This window comes from Parambassis ranga, chromosome 2 (assembly GCF_900634625.1).
Source record: "Parambassis ranga chromosome 2, fParRan2.1, whole genome shotgun sequence".
Lineage (NCBI taxonomy): Eukaryota > Metazoa > Chordata > Actinopteri > Ambassidae > Parambassis > Parambassis ranga.
The window spans coordinates 24,666,874-24,682,376 of record NC_041023.1 but is presented as its reverse complement, the minus strand read 5'-3'; the positions used below and the strand labels follow the sequence as shown (position 1 = coordinate 24,682,376).

General features: G+C 41.8%; 3 protein-coding genes across 5 annotated transcripts in view; 1 reads left to right on the top strand and 2 right to left on the bottom strand.

Moving 5' to 3' along the window:
- Positions 1-1,711: 1,711 nt before the first annotated feature.
- On the bottom strand, positions 1,712-3,016 carry LOC114432159 (zinc finger protein 239-like). The gene is made up of 2 exons (XM_028399991.1): positions 2,774-3,016; positions 1,712-2,665 (listed from the first exon to the last, which is right to left on the bottom strand). The coding sequence occupies exons 1-2, from the start codon at positions 2,928-2,930 to the stop codon at positions 1,890-1,892; spliced, it is 933 nt and encodes a 310-aa protein (XP_028255792.1). The 5' UTR covers positions 2,931-3,016; the 3' UTR covers positions 1,712-1,889.
- Positions 3,017-3,264: 248 nt separating this feature from the next.
- Positions 3,265-10,267, top strand: mdm2 (MDM2 proto-oncogene). 2 transcript variants are annotated; one of them, XM_028399989.1, is made up of 13 exons: positions 3,266-3,403; positions 5,232-5,268; positions 6,091-6,158; positions 6,241-6,315; positions 6,520-6,653; positions 7,256-7,305; positions 7,601-7,659; positions 8,236-8,320; positions 8,411-8,598; positions 8,670-8,801; positions 8,885-8,959; positions 9,048-9,216; positions 9,297-10,267. In XM_028399989.1, the coding sequence occupies exons 3-13, from the start codon at positions 6,108-6,110 to the stop codon at positions 9,776-9,778; spliced, it is 1,500 nt and encodes a 499-aa protein (XP_028255790.1). In that variant the 5' UTR covers positions 3,266-3,403; positions 5,232-5,268; positions 6,091-6,107; the 3' UTR covers positions 9,779-10,267. The 2 variants fall into 2 exon arrangements, with proteins under 2 accessions (XP_028255791.1, XP_028255790.1); XM_028399990.1 differs by lacking the exon at positions 5,232-5,268 and having other exon boundaries at positions 3,265-3,403.
- Positions 10,268-10,561: 294 nt separating this feature from the next.
- LOC114432157 (plexin-B2-like) overlaps positions 10,562-15,503 on the bottom strand; it is a 112,472-nt gene continuing 107,530 nt past the window's right edge. For both annotated transcript variants that reach the window (XM_028399988.1, XM_028399987.1), the window contains exons 39-43: positions 14,523-14,670; positions 14,141-14,205; positions 13,987-14,062; positions 13,829-13,903; positions 10,562-13,133 (exon numbers count right to left, since the gene is read on the bottom strand). In XM_028399988.1, the coding sequence (XP_028255789.1) occupies positions 13,029-13,133; positions 13,829-13,903; positions 13,987-14,062; positions 14,141-14,205; positions 14,523-14,670 (469 nt within the window). In that variant the 3' untranslated portion in view covers positions 10,562-13,028. The remainder of the gene's footprint in view (positions 13,134-13,828; positions 13,904-13,986; positions 14,063-14,140; positions 14,206-14,522; positions 14,671-15,503) is intronic.

Genomic DNA, 15,503 nt, shown 5'->3' with positions numbered 1-15,503 from the left:
GACAAAGACACTGCTGACTCTGCTGAGTTGGACTTTTTTATGGAGTTATTTATAACAATAACAATTAAGATATATCTTATCGTAGAAAGTTTTTTCAAAAGAACACATTTCAACAGCACCGTTTACAAAACACCTACAGTTCGTTGGCATCACAATTACAGGGTGAGTGGGCTGCTGAATGTGTGAGAACCTTATTAAAGGAAAGCCTAAAGAGAAATTAATAACAAATACACATCAGACCATCCTGACATTTTCAGGATTTTTCAATAAAAAACTTTTCTTTCAGTCAATTTCTCTTAAGAAACAAAACAAATGTGACTTTTAACCTAACAATTCACAAAAATCCACTCTTCTAATATTTTAACCCTTTCAGCATGTGTATAATGAATTCTCATGTAGAGAATCATACCTGTAGAAATACTTCCCTCAAACTTTGCACGGCTGCTGCTTCACATCTGAGTGACTTTTTAAATGCAGCCTCATTCCTGACAGAGAAGGAATCTTTCTGCACACATGTCACAAGTGTACCTTTGCTCGGGTTCTCATGTGGGATTTTAAATATGGCCATGGCTAAAACATTTTCCACACTCTTTGCAAAAATGCGGCTTTTCCCCTGTGTGGAGTTTCATGTGCTCAGTGATATTACTTTTATAACCAAAACTTTTCCCACATAATTGGCATGTAAATGGCTTCTCCCCTGTGTGGCTTCTCATGTGTCTTTTTAAATTCTCTTTACGACCAAATTTTTTTTTTACATTCATTACATATTTACCTCAGATGATGTTTTAGTTGGGACAGATGCTTAAAAGATTTTCCACAAACATTGCATTTCAGAGACTTTTCAGGTCTGTCGGTATCTTTAGACTCTCTGACGTGGGAGGCTCGTTGAAATGTTTTGTGCAGCGGAGGAGGAGGATTTGTTGCTACTATGCGGGTTTTGCTAATTTGCTGTTGACCTGAATGAGTAATGATAACAAGCCGGTAATGTTCAGGGAGGGGGCGTGACGTGCTCGTAGCATTATAACAGACTGAACAGCAGGTCTGACGGACAGTGTTATCTGACCTGTGTGTAAGCCTGTTCATATTTCCTAGAGATCAATGTTTGGACCTCAGTATGTTTAAAACTTTGGCTACAGCCCTGCGAGGCCGTCAGGTAAAAAGTAGATGTAGCTGCAGATGATGAGAGAAGATTAAAAGAACTTCTGCATTAGGATAGGTGTCAAGTTAAGGCCTGATCCATAAAATATATGGACAGCAATTAAAAAACAAACTGCTGTGTGATGTGTGATGTGTGATGTGTGATGCGGTGCCAGTGCACCCAAGAAAAAAAGGTTAGGCGCACCGGTGCAACCAGTGCAAAAAGTTAGTCTAGAGCCCTGACTTCTGAAGAAGACTGCAGGAAGCAGTCGAAACATGTAAATGTAAAAACACAAACCACTGGTCTGATCGAAGGAATACTCTTATAGTTAAAAAGGTGAAGACCAAATGAATCTAGTTGAAATACTTTTTATCATTATCATCACAACAATTTGAGTTTATATTATAGTTTGCTTTGGTCCGCATTTCTAGTCGGGGACTCTTAAACTGATAGGACAGTTATAATTTAATCCATCAGTTTAAATAACAGTCACTGAAAAATATGTTCAAACAAGGTTTATTAAAACAAAGCTTTGAAGCTTCAGCAAATCGTTCCCTCTTAAATTAACAAGGTCAATGGAATCATCAAACATTACTTCTTTAAAAAAAAAAACATCAGATTGAAGGAAAAAAAATAAATATACAGCGTATAAAATATAATAAAATAAAATCTGAAAATTCTACTTTTAATGCACACAAATACTTCAAACTGTCTACAAGTTTGTCCCCATTTTTTCACAAACATGTCAGGACTAAAGTTTGTGATTACTCAAGTGGGAAATCAACTGAGCTACCTGAGCGAAACCTTTCTTACATATTTCACAACAAAATGGCTTCTCCCCTGTGTGCGTTCTCCTGTGGCCAATCAAACCGCCACATTGCCTGAAACGCTTCCCACATGTTTCACAAGAATACGGCTTCTCGCCTGTGTGGGTCCTCACATGGACAGTCAAAGCACCATTTTGACAGAAACGTTTTCCACACGTTTCGCAGGAAAACAGCTTCTCACCTGTGTGGATTCTCATGTGGACAGCCAAAGCGCCTCTTTGACTGAAACTTTTTTCACATGTTCTGCAACAATACGGCTTCTCGCCTGTGTGGGTTCTCTTGTGGAGAGTCAAAGCACCATTTTGACTGAAAAGTTTTCCACATGTTTCACAGGAATACGGCTTCTCGCCAGTATGTGTTCTCATGTGGAAAGCCATAGCGCCTGTTTGACTGAAACGCTTTCCACATGTTTCACAGGAATACGGCTTCTCACCTGTGTGAGCTCTGTAATGTAATTTTAGTGCAGATTGAAACCGAAAAGATATCCCACAAATTTCACATTTTGCAGACTTTCTACCAGTTTCTGAAACAAGAGATTTATGTACATCGTTACTGTTTGTGTGAGGTTTCTTCTTTCGCTTCTGCACCCTGAGATGTCCCTTCTTCTTTTCAATCTGGGGTTCGGCCTGGCACAATCTGGTTTTCCTGAGTTTCTTGTCAGCCACAATCTCCTTCTTCCTGCTAAGTTGTTGAGTGACAGCTGTAGAATGTAAGGAACACAAAAAATACATGAATGTGATGATAGGAAATTAGTGTGTTGTTAGTTGGTGTGTGCGTTGGTTTGAGTGGCTATAACATGCTTACTTACATATTCTGTGCAACTTTATTTTTGGTTTCAGGATGATATCTAGCAGTCGTTGTTCCAGGTCGATCTCTTCCTCTTCCTGGGTCACAGTTTGTTTAAACACTCCAGCAGCAGTTCGCTGCTTGTTGATCAAGTTGCTCAAATACAGTAGATTAGACATTACTGGCAGTAATGTTGCGGTAATTTACCGCAACAAGTTTTTGTATTATTACCTCAACAACCGTCATCCATTCGCGCTTCCTCCTTTCTTACTCTTGCCTTTTATGCGGCAGATGAGACGCACAAAAGGCTTATTGCTGCCCCCTACAGGCAATTTTAGAGTCCCACAGAATCAATTAAATCATTGTAATGGAAATAAATTTAAATTGTATTATTATTATTATTATTGCGAATATTATTATTATTATATAATTATATCTATGCACTCTTAAATGTAGGTGACGAATTTGTTTATAATGTCTTGCTTGATAGATTTGTTACAGTTATTTAACAAGAGAAGAAGAAGTGTCAGCTTCCGGCCAGCAGGAGCGCCAAACGAATAAGAAGTAAGCAGTAAACAAATCGTTTAGCAGCAGCAACTGTCAGGTAAACACGTCGCTGTGGGCTATTATTCAACGAATATCAAATTAAAAGGTATGTAAACGATTATTGAATCTAATTACGTGTGAGCTTTTTGCTGTGTAACAATAGCAAGATAGCAGGAGGTTAGCATCATGCTAGCAGGCCGCGAAGCCTCGGGGTTTCCTGATTTTCTGGACGAGGTGACCTGACGACAGGCACCGATACACATCAGTCGTATATTTTAATTATTTAATTTTAAAGCATTTAGTTTCGCTAAAATGTAGATTCAGCTTGAGTAAAGTCGCTAAATTTGTTTCCTGAAAGTTTTAAATCCTTAAGTTGGACATATTTAATTAGCCTCTAAATTAATACGTTAAAGTTTACATGCAACTCGTTTAGCTTACCCTAATAAAGTTTTATAGCTGGATAGTATCGTGTAAATATAACTAGTTTTGTGTTATGAAGTGTTCGTTGTAATTAAGTGTGATTAGAATGTAATAATGGGTTCCTGTAACGATTAATTTATAAGTGAGCGTTCTGTCTTAGCTTTATGGCTAACGTACCAAAGTAGCATTAATTAGCTCGTACTAGCTAGCTAACTCCGCGGTTTTATTTGTCACAAGTGTCAGACGCTTCTTTAAATTTAAGACGTAATTTTTAAGGAAGAGTAGAGAGTTGGGGTGTTTCTCCTTATTACTGATGTTCGTGAAAGTATAGTTAACACATCCAGAAGGGACGAACGGCTTCAGTGTGGGTTTTGTAGAAACTGAGGGAGAGAGCTAGAGGGAGGGAGGGAGGGAGACTGGAGACATGTCCGGGCATATCAACCCTGCATGTGAGTGTCGTAACGGCAACAGTTGAGCAGCAGCTGACTCACGATTACTATACTCCTATGTACAGTTGGAATTGTTTACAAAACCCAACAATGTATGTTGAAGGGATTATTAACATAACAAGAAAACATAGCTTGGCTAAAAGTGAGTTGACTTGTATGTGCATTTAGTTAGGTGAATATTGTTGTTAACTATATTTGCAAATATTTATTCAGTTTGTTGAAAATTGGCTTTTATTTTTTTATACTATATTCCTTCTGCCAGGCTGCAAAAAAATACATTTTAAGTCCGTCTTATTTTGCTTATTTTGGTGTGTTTTTATGCTTGTCATATTTGTTTTATGTTCATATCTTAATAAAAATGAAAATATTTAGATTTAGATTTGTCACACAGCACTTTACCTAATATGGAGCTTAAGTCCTGCATTCAATTATAAATTTAAATTATTGTTGTTGGTCAAATGAAAATGTTTAGTGTTATTTTTTGGGTAATGATATTTGTGTATTTTAATTTCCTTTATTCGTGATAGTTTCAGTCATTTTGTGGCAATCAGCCCATCTTGGAAATGTCAGGCAGTCTTGCTGTCATGTCAGGTGACCCCATGTGTCCAAGGTCAGGATATTCTGCTTGGTCACTGAGCTCAGCCTGTTCATGGTGTCTAGTTAGTATTTAACTAGTTAGGTGTTAGTATCCAGACTGCTTCCCAAAAGCTTGAAGAACAGAGCTCTGTAACCAGGTTACACACATGGTTTAACCCAGTTTGTCCCTGGTTACCACTGGTTAGTGTGGTTATGTAATTATACACAGGTGAGTCATAGTAGACTAGTCGCGGCATGTCTTCACATGTTGTTGTATGATTCAATCAGCTGCTACAGTTGCTTCAAATGTGAACATACAGCAGGCTGCTGCTGACTCAGCCTGACTGTCTGTAGTCCTGATAGGCCCCAGTTAGGCTAGGCAAGGCCACTTAGACTGGTCTAGTCCTGACATGTCTGAGCAGGTCTATAAGAGGCTGCTCTTCTGCCACACTCACTCTGACTGCACTTTATCCTTTTTTACTTGCACAGAATGGCTGGCTGACACTTTTTACCTCGTTACATACTGGTAAGAATTTTATTTTTGTCACATTAGTACTTTAAACTGTTTATGTAATAAGTACTAGTCTGGTAAAAGTTCAATTTTCTATCAAACTGCAGTTTAGTCATTTTTATGTTGGTTCAAATTTCTTAAATGTGAACTGAAAATGAGCAAATGTAATCCCAGAGTTTCAGATGTAACATTTTCTTGTTCGGTCTGGCTGAGAAAGAGCTGTTTTTGTGTTTTTATTTCATTTTTATTTTATCTTTTTTCAGAAAACATGAAATGCTCAGTAATAAGTTGCAGAATGCTGAATGCCGTTTCATAATGATTAGTTTGACGAGTTAGTACTAAAGTAATCTTCTGGTTTCATGCTGCACTTTGTAGACTTTATTTTGTTATTTTTGTACTACTGGACAGTTGAATTAACTCTTAGTGACAGATCATCAGCTGACTGCACATCTGAACACAAACAGGGACAGAGTGGGCCTTAAGGGGCTGATTGAGAACAGTAAGACTGAGGATGGGAGCAGACATGTCTCTTATTTAGGTTTATGTTGTACTTGATCAATGGTTGCTTTTAAAAACATTCCGAGAGAATCTGATTTGCTGATATTTTTGGAGCGGCTGATTTGACCTTTGCTCAAGTAAAATCATCTGGGTGGCAGCTGAACTCTTAGCTGTCAGTGGATTTTTCACATCAAAGCTGAGGCTAAATGCACTTTCAAAGCAGAAAAATAAGAGTTTTGCTGTGTTGTCTGACTGTAGGCGAGTCAGTCTGACATGTGACTCAGTACTTCAGGCCTGGGATGATCTTTTCTTATAATCATCTGCTGTGTTTGTATGCAGAAACTATCGCCTTCAAGATGTCTGCTAACAGGGAATTCAACACAGACTCTACTGATGACAACAAACTGGTAAAGACGGCTACACTCATTGGATATCACTGGATGTTACTGGAGCCTGTGTCTGACTGAATGTTGTTCTGTTTGTGTTCAGGTTAGACCAAAGGTAGAGTTCTGTTCTTTGCTGCAACATGCAGGAGCAACAAAAGAAGTTTTTACCATGAAGGAGGTACGGCATGCCATCAGTGCAGGAAACCTGCTGTGTGATTTAGTTGAAAGGTGCAGCTGTGTAGAGCAACGCACAAAAACTTTACGTGTGACGATTGCTGAATTTGTCTACACTGGCCGTTAAACAGAGGGGGTCAGAATGTCTCCCAGCTTCAGTTTGAGCACTGTTGACTCTCCCATGATGCATCTGCCCGTCTTCCTTTAGGTGATGTTCTACCTCGGTCAGTACATCATGCAGAAGCAGCTGTACGACCAGAAGCAGCAGCATATCGTCCACTGTGCCCAGGATGCACTGGGGCAGGTGCTGGGACTCGAGAGTTTCTCTGTTAAAGAGCCACGGTGAGTCAGTCATTAATTCAAGTGCACAGGCGGCTGTTCCACTGCAGGAACTAACGGGCTGTTTTAAGGTGGACGTGAATCTAATAAACTTTGGAACAACGTCAAGTTTGATGCCTGCAGATTGTACGATGACCATTTACTGAATCGCAGGCGATCTCAGGGTATGGCGTACGTCAACATGCAAGGAGGAGGAGAAGGATATGGATGCGGAGTGACAGGTCGTAGCAGCTGTCACACTGTGAGACAGTCATCCTGAATTTCTGACACCGTTAGAATTTTCTCGGCTTATCTTTGGTTGCAAGAAGCTGACACCGGCCGTCGTTAAACCTGTCTCACAGTGCGACGTAAGACCACCGTTTTAGAGCCACGATCAAAGATATCGTCACAATTCTCCTGTGATGGTCATCTTTCATCAGGGACAGCCCAAAATCAGACAATATCTGATTGTTTATTCATTTATCTGTCTTTCTACATCACTCACTACAGTGAAAATCCTGAAGCTAAAGGGGCCTGTTGTTTTTTTGTCAAACGTTCCTGCAGTGGAAAAACACCTTCTGTCCGTATGTATTTTCTTCAGTAACAATAAACATTTTATGTTTCAGAGTTCTCTTTGCAAAGATCACCAAGAACCTGGTAGCTGTGAAGAGTCCGGGTAAGACTGAACCTCTCTCTACATTCAGGAAGTGTAATACTGTCTACATTGTGTACATTATATCACATTATGAGTTGTGGTTGAATGCCGTCACTGAGCTGCAGAGTATTACACCATGTTCTCAAAGGGATTCAGAGAGATTCACACCATCTCTCTCTCAGTGCATACACCAGTACTGATTGTGTATTTGCAAGTTAGAGGTGTTCTTTGTACCTTTAAAGTGTAAACAGAAGTATGTGTGAAGGAATTATGTTTTGAATCGCCTCCATTTAATTTTGATTTTTTTTTTTCTTAGACTCAACATCAAACACAAGTGAACCTCATGATCAGAGCCAGCCAGACAGGAGCATAGAGGTGAGACACACTAATTCAACACACACACACACACACACAGGTTCAAGTAAGTACCATATTTTCCGGACTATAAGTGGCGATTTTTTCATCCTTTGGCTGGGTATGCGACTTATACTCAGGTGCGACTTATTTATTATATATTAAAATATATAATTAGTTAGCCTTGTGGTCCCTGCTAAGTTGTTCCCATTACAAATATCATGGTAGCTGTTCTGTCCCTCTCCTGATGGTTCTCTTCACCTCCAGCTTGTCCACACTTTGCATTCCGAGCATAAGTGACGCGCACGTTCATGGAACGTTACGCTAAAAACGCAGTGATTTACGCTGGCCCGCTGGTGCGACTAATAGTGCGGTGCGACTTATATATGGTTTTTTCTTCTTCATTCCGCATTTTTTGGCTGATGCGACGTATACTCCGGTGCAACCTATAGTCCGCAAAATACGGTAGTGAAGTAAACAATACACAAAAATTAAAACAGCTGCTGAGATTTTACACCCAAAAACAAGAAGAAGGAATAAAAATAGCAAATGATATTGAGGCTTATTTTTGAGTGTCAAAGTTGTTTGTGATTCCAGGAGGCAGACACTGAGAGTCGCTCTTCATCGCCAGATAGGAGGAGACAGCGGCGGAGGAGGAGGAGCCGTGGGAGCAGTGACCCTGGTGAGTTCCTCCTTCCTCCACCTGTTAAACTTCACACAAAGGAAGTCCGTGATGGCATGAATGAAATCCTAACCCACCTGGTCTTTTCAGGACCCTCCCACAGCAGAGAGGGGGAGGAAAATGAGGAGGAGTCGGCAGAGGACTGTGAGGAAGAGGAGGGTCGGAAGAGGAGAAGGTCTGACAGCTACTCACTGACCTTTGATGACAGCCTGTCCTGGTGTGTGATTGGAGGACTGGGAGGTAGACCTAGCAGTCAGTCATCAGACTCACACAGCATGGTGGGCATCACACACACACTCAGAATTTTGTTGCTGTGGTGTTGTACTGATGTGCTGTGTGTGCGTTTTAGTCTGGTAGGTCAGAGGTCACAGTCGCGGCTTCAGACTCTGATAGTGACAACTTCAGTGTGGAGTTCGAGGTGGAGTCTATTGATTCTGACGATTACAATGAAGATGACGCCTCTCTTTCTGCAGACGACCAGGTAAACGACACAAACAGTGAACATCTTCGACACAAACAACGCAAACCTTAGCTCCTGTTTTCAGCCTGCCTCTTTGTCTGCAGGTCTATGAGGTCACCATCTTTGAGGCAGAGGACGACGATGACTCTTTTGACGAAGACACAGAGATCACTGAAGCTGTGAGTCTGCAGTTACACAACACACAGACACGTTTGGGTTTGGTAAAGTTTGGTAAAGTTTGGTAATATCTTTGTGGTTCCCTCTCAGGATTACTGGCGTTGTGCGAAGTGTGACGAGTTGAACCCGCCTCTGCCCAGAAACTGTCTGCGCTGCTGGACTCTCCGTCAGGATTGGCTGCCTGAGGAGTCCGCCCCCTTCACTCTTAAAGCCCTGCCCATCAAGCCAACCAACCAAGCAGCTGCCAAAGACACTCCAGGTAAGTTCAGTTTGTGTCGATATTTGGGAAATCAGCACATCTTGTCATGGATTTGATTGATTGGTTTGTTTCTCCTGAAGGTTCTGATGTCGAGGATAATGAAGGAGTTGATGTTCCAGACGGGAAAAGAGCGAAAACTCCCATCCAGTCTCCATGTCTGTCCGACGCCGCCTCCTCTCTTCCAACTCCTAACTCCCAACCCAACTCCCAGGAACTCTTTTGCTCTTCCCAGCCTTCTTCCTCTTCCCAGGAGAAGCTCTGGAGTTCTGACTCCCACGCCTCCTCTATTGACTCCCAGGAGCTCCTCCCGTCATCCTCTCAGCCACCAGCGTCAGTCCCTGACCTAGAGCGCAGCGTGTCGGCCGAGTGGCGTCTACCGGACTCCTGCCTAGACCCCTGTCTCATCTGTCAGTCCCGGCCGAAGAACGGCTGCATCGTCCACGGGCGCACAGGGCACCTGATGTCCTGCTACGTCTGTGCTCGGAAGCTAAAGAAGAGGAACAAGCTGTGCCCGGTGTGCAGGCTGCCAATCCAGTCTGTCGTCCTCACCTATCTCAGCTAAGACGACAGGCATGCCCTCACCCTCTGCTCTCTCCCTAATCTGTTCTCCTGTTCTCACCCTGCGTCTGTTCAGATGAGACACATCTGTTCATGGGTCACGCAGATGTTTATGCTAGCTTAGCACAAAGACTAGCCCAGCTCCAGTTTAAGTGAGCAGTTACCAGTTTTCAGATAGATGTTGGACTGTTCCTTTAACAACATCCAGCAACACTTTATTTTACTGGTGTGTCATTTTAAGGTTAAGGCTTTGTTCTGAGAGAAAGATGATTTCTAATTTATTTGATATGTCATTAAATTTGTCACAAATATTTTTTTCCAGGAAGTTTCCCTGAAGAAAGTAAATAAGGAAATTATACAACAGAGGTTCATTATTTATTATTTGTTCAGTTAAGATGCTCAGATTTTATTTTAAGACACTTTTCTATGAGCTCTTTAAATAATAAGAATATCTATAGAGATTTCTATGTTCTGAATAAAATGTTAGAAGTATTGTTTGGTGTTTTTAATTTACAGATTTGAAGATGGCAACAGGAAGTCATTCAAAAATGTAAATTATAGTTTAATTTTAACGTGAAGGTCAATGGGGACTGACTAACTTGGAGCCAGCCCTCAAGTGGACAATATTGGAACTGCAGATTTTGATATTTGTTTAATTTTCCTCCTCCTCCAGCAGAGGGTCCACATGCTACCAAAAAGTCTTCACATAACTTTTAAAGTCTACTGGAAAGTAAAAACAATTATTCACCAAAAGGTGTGACAGAGGAATCTACGCTAAAGACACTGGTGTGTAAAAACATCTTTTATTGGATATTTGGAATTGATCTTGATCTTTCAGCCCACTCCTCCACTTCCTCAGAAGAGTCACTGATTTGGGCTTCAGACCAGCTCTGGTTACTGGTAGTGCTGTGTCCATTTCAAAGTCTACACTTGGTGCAGTCCATTTGTTTCCTACGACAAACAAGAATAAACAATGGCAAACTGGTATTGGATGTACAAACTGTTATACAATGTAGAAACACACATGTGGAACCCCTGTGATGCAGCTAAAAGCATCAGTGCCAGGGGGTGATTTCCTAGAACATTCAAAAACTCCCAAAACGGCCCTCAACATGTGCCTCACAAAACAAAAATATTCTTCAAATACGCTTCATGTCATAAAAAACACTGAACACCGAATAAACCTACTTACAGTGAAGGCTCAGAGCTGATCCTTTATCCAGACATTACAACAGCTTCCTTTAGCCACACTAGCCCCCCATTAAAACCAATTTATCAAGTGTCACACACACAGGTCGTCTTTTTTGAATGTGGAGCATATTTTTTACACTGTTAACATTTTACTGCCAATTTTTTTGCAAAACAAACCAGCACACCAGGTCGGTGGTTTCTAGTGCAGATCTGGTGTCTCCAACATAAGCGATGGAGATGAATGACACTAGCCTGCGTTAGCCAGCTAGCTACCATCACTTTGAGAAAATAAAAAATGCTCTTTAATGTACTCCAGCATGACCATTGCATCACTCTTAACTCCATGCTAGGTTAGCTTAGCTTAAACAGTGCCAGTGCTTCAGTGTATGCTGCCACCAACCAGGCGAGTTTAGCTGTAGGTATACACTTGTCTGTCTGCCAGAAGGGGGAGACAAAAGTTCCACACTGTACCTTAAATGCTAAAAACAATCTGCTAAGTCAATGAATGGAGGAGGGAAAAGTGACAGCTCCCATTTTTTAAACAACAAACGTGATCGTGTGCTCCTTCTTTTGGCTTTTCCTTCCAAAGCGACTGTCACTTCTTCACTTTAAGGCACTCGCTGGTGGCAAAACAGAAGGCAGAAAGAAGCTAGAGTACTGTTCTTGAATTGGACATACGTTCTATTTTAAGTATATTTTCTAGAGACTGAGCTCTCATGGCAGCAACACAACGTTAAAATACCAAAAGCCAATGAAGTTTGCTCTGAAAAGCTGGTGCATTACTGAAAGGATATTCTGACGTCTGGAAAATCGTTTCTTCTTTAGAAAAGTACCACATGAATAATCGTTCATGTTGTTACAACTCAAACAATAGTCCAACAATGACACACACACACAGTTTGTTGAAGTTATTTGGCACAAATAGCAAAACGTTTTCAGTCTGGAGAGGACGAGGTGCCAAATATTCAAACTGAATTCTGTCGCTTTTTTAAGCAATTTACAAGATTCAAAGCTGCAAATCTGGAATATGATCTGTATTCTGTGTTGGATATTTTCTGCCTTTTTGCAGCTCACAGATATAGATATAAAAATATATAAGTGGATCTGATACATTTAAAGACGTCGCCACCTTCAGTGCAGTTTTATTTGTGAGTCTTTGTGAAGTTTGTCTTCAGAAGACGTCTCAGGAAGTCAGAAAAGAAGACGCAGCGATATGAAATTACACTGATACAAAAAAAGGTGTTTGGATGTTTACACGACATGATTAGGCAGTCATGATTCGAGCACAGAGTGAAAACATCAACACACACATATCTGCACAGGATATGACGTGAAGCACCCTGATTAACACAAAAGAGAGACGTCACGTGACGCAGAGAGTCCGCTGCACAAGAGTAAAAATAATTCATCACCGGACAAATCTTTGATGATATTTGGGCTCAACTTAACCCCTCGTACCCTGAATTCCTCTGTTCTAACACAAAACCCCTGATTGGCCAGTGGTGTGTTCCGTCGTTGATTTTCATTGGTTGATTATTTTCATTGGCGCTCATCTGAAGGCAAAAAGAAAGACCACAGGTCAGGGATCAGAGGCCACTTCCACTCCACATCCACGAGTGGTCACAAAGCACCCAGAGACCCGGAGTTCAGTTCTACAAAGTACCACAAAGGAAACATCTGACCGAGTCTCATCACTTCATTTAAATGCTTGTCTTCTGCCCCCCAGAATTTTAACTCTTCAGTCCTCGTGTGGCACTTTTTTTTCCTTGAAACATAAACAATTGTGTAGTGGTGAAGCCAAACACAGAAATATCTGAAGAGTACACAAACCAAAATGTCTACCATTACAAAAATAATCTCACAGAGCTCTCATGTGCAGCCATTTTGGATTCGGAGTGGAAGGAAGTGTCTGAGCTTCAGTTTCCATCCCTTCACCTGATCCTCCTTCAGTCCATGATTAAAGATTCAGTCGAGTCCGTAAGCTCGTCCTTATATTGAAAACAACTTCCTGTGTTTTTATAGTTGTTAGCTCCTCCCACCTGACCTCCCCATGAGATCAGAGGTCAAAGGTCGGTGACCTTGTTCTCCAGCGCAGCAGCAACCTGTTGGAGGCGGAGGGTAAGCTGTTTGTTCTGAGCTGCTGGGTCTTCATCCAGCGACTGGATGATCTGAGGGACAAAATAAAGAAAAATATGTGATTTTTATTTTGACAAGAAAATCTACAAAGTGGATATTTCTGTCTGTGTGCTGTTTACTGTGAGTAACTAAAACCAGGAAACCTTGCTTGTGCTGCCATCTAGTGGCAAAAAGATTCATTAACCAAGTTAAATAAAGCTACATTTACAGAACAATTGATATTATGGTTGAAACATTTATTGCTTCACAGATGACTTCTACAGTCAGAACTGTCTCAAGGCGACAGAGACCCAGAGCCTGAACCCCCTTCAGCTCAACAGTGTCAGGAACAACTCCCTTTAACAGGGAGAAACCTTGAACAGGAGGAGAAGAAGAGGGAGGCAGGACAGAGAGGATGAAGGAGACATTACAGAGGACAAACATCATGTTGAACAAGCTGAAAGTATTGTGAGATCATGCAGGTGTGAAGATAGGAAGACCTGCAGGATGATACAAAGAGACAAAACTACGAGTGTGGTCCGAGTCTTTATCCACTGACACAGAGGAGGCTGGGTTTACGACCTATAATGCAGCTACAGCCAGCCACCAGGGGGCGGTCCAGACGTTTTGGACTCACCTTGCACGACTGTCATGTCGTCCATCTTTACACACTGTTCACTCTGTGGTTTAAAGGTTTGTGATCATGTACAAAAAATGAAACACGTCAGTATGAAGAGACTTTTCTCACCACGTCGTAGTACTTGCTGGCGTACTGGTAGAGTTGATGTAAGGCCACCTGGGTATTCAACTTGTCTGTGTGTTGCTGTGAAGTAACAAAATACTGCAGTTTTTCTAAGAGCACAGATATTATAGGATCACACACACACACACAGAAGGGGGTCATACCCTGGACACCTCAGCGAGGTGTGTGTTCATGTCCTGGTCGCTGACTGGAACCATCTGCCTGATGCCTTTGTAATAACTGCAGAACAAACAGATTATCTGTGACGTCTGTCAGAATGAATCCTGCTGCTTTTCTGTGTTTCTGTAATCAACTCACTCGTCCACCATCTTCTTGTACGTGGAAATCTCTTTAGCATAGAGAAGCTTGTTGCTGGGAGACTCCTGCAGTCAGAGAGATTAAAAACAAAAATGACAGCCTTGTTCCATCAAGTCTTAGATATGTCAGTCTAAGATATTTGGGGTTTATTTTAGTAAAATAAAATGTCCACACGAGGGCACCAGAGACCTGGCATTCTCATTTTACTATGGCCAGTAAATCTAGTTAGTCTTCATTCAGAATATCACTGGGAATAATCCAGATTATAACACAGTAATCTGCTGACATCTGTCTGCACACACACACTGCTAACAGCTAATTCTGCTAGCAGGGTTCTAACCCCCCCCCCCGACGTGTTAAAACAGTCCCCGTCTGTACTGACTCTGCTGAGTTTGTGTTCCGACTTGGTGCAGGCATCCATGAAAGTCTGAGCGATGACGTGCAGCGAGGCGTCCACCACCTCCGTCACGTGGACGTCGAAGATGAAGTGGGGGTTTCTCAGGATGTTCACCCAATACCGCATAGGCAGGCTGAGGACACAGAGACACACACACACAGGTAAAAAACAGGTGTCCAGGTTGGGCAGGCCCCAGGGGAGGCCCAGGACATAGTGGAGAGACTATGTCTCTCGGCTGGCCTGGGAACCCCTCAGGATCCCCCCAGATGAGCTGGAAGAAGTGTCCAGGGAGAGGGAAGTCTGGGTGTCTCTGACCCTGGATAAGTGGTTTGAAGATGGATGGAAATGTCAAAGTCTACTCCTGGAGTCCAGGATAATGTTGGCGCCTCTGTCCTGCTCATTATTGATCATTATTGATTTTTTTCTCCACATATGTGCACACATGCGTTGTGGCTCCTTCAGAACTTTGAAACATCCGAATAAAATCTAGCAGAAGCGTGATGCGCTTCCTTCTTTAAGCTGAACTGCATCATGACTGTCAGCTGAACCCATGAGGATCTGGGCGCTCGGCAGGCGCAGCAACAGTTACTAATGTGGACACAGCAGCTTCATTCCTGTGTCATCTCTTCCTCCACAGACCGTAACCCTCGTCAATAATTCACCACAGCTGATGAATATTTCATCACCCGGCTTGTTTGTATGTCTTTCTGATGATTGACAGCTCAGCTCGAGGCCAGTGTGAAAGCTGAGGGAAAAAAACAATCTCTTCATCTTCTTCTTCTTCATCTTCTGCTCTGTCATCGTTTATCAGTCCTGATAACAGTCTGCCAATTAAATCAGGCTTTCATGTGGTCGGCTGCCTACGTTAGCAGTAACAAAGACATAATTACACTCTGGTTAAGCTGATGAAGAGTAACACACACCTGCAGTGTGTAAGGGTTTCTGTGCAGAGGAGCTTTGAAGAGG

What these genes read in the sequence shown, in the direction of transcription:
- LOC114432159 (XM_028399991.1), bottom strand. Translation starts at nt 2,930, where the DNA reads ATGTCTAATCTACTGTATTTGAGCAACTTGATCAACAAGCAGCGAACT. An exon ending in AATAAAGTTGCACAGAATAT is followed by an intron (nt 2,666 to 2,773) that starts GTAAGTAAGCAT and finishes TACATTCTACAG; the next exon opens with CTGTCACTCAACAACTTAGC.
- mdm2 (XM_028399990.1), top strand. Translation starts at nt 6,108, where the DNA reads ATGTCTGCTAACAGGGAATTCAACACAGACTCTACTGATGACAACAAA. An exon ending in AAGTTTTTACCATGAAGGAG is followed by an intron (nt 6,316 to 6,519) that starts GTACGGCATGCC and finishes GTCTTCCTTTAG; the next exon opens with GTGATGTTCTACCTCGGTCA. An exon ending in AGCTGCCAAAGACACTCCAG is followed by an intron (nt 9,217 to 9,296) that starts GTAAGTTCAGTT and finishes TTTCTCCTGAAG; the next exon opens with GTTCTGATGTCGAGGATAAT.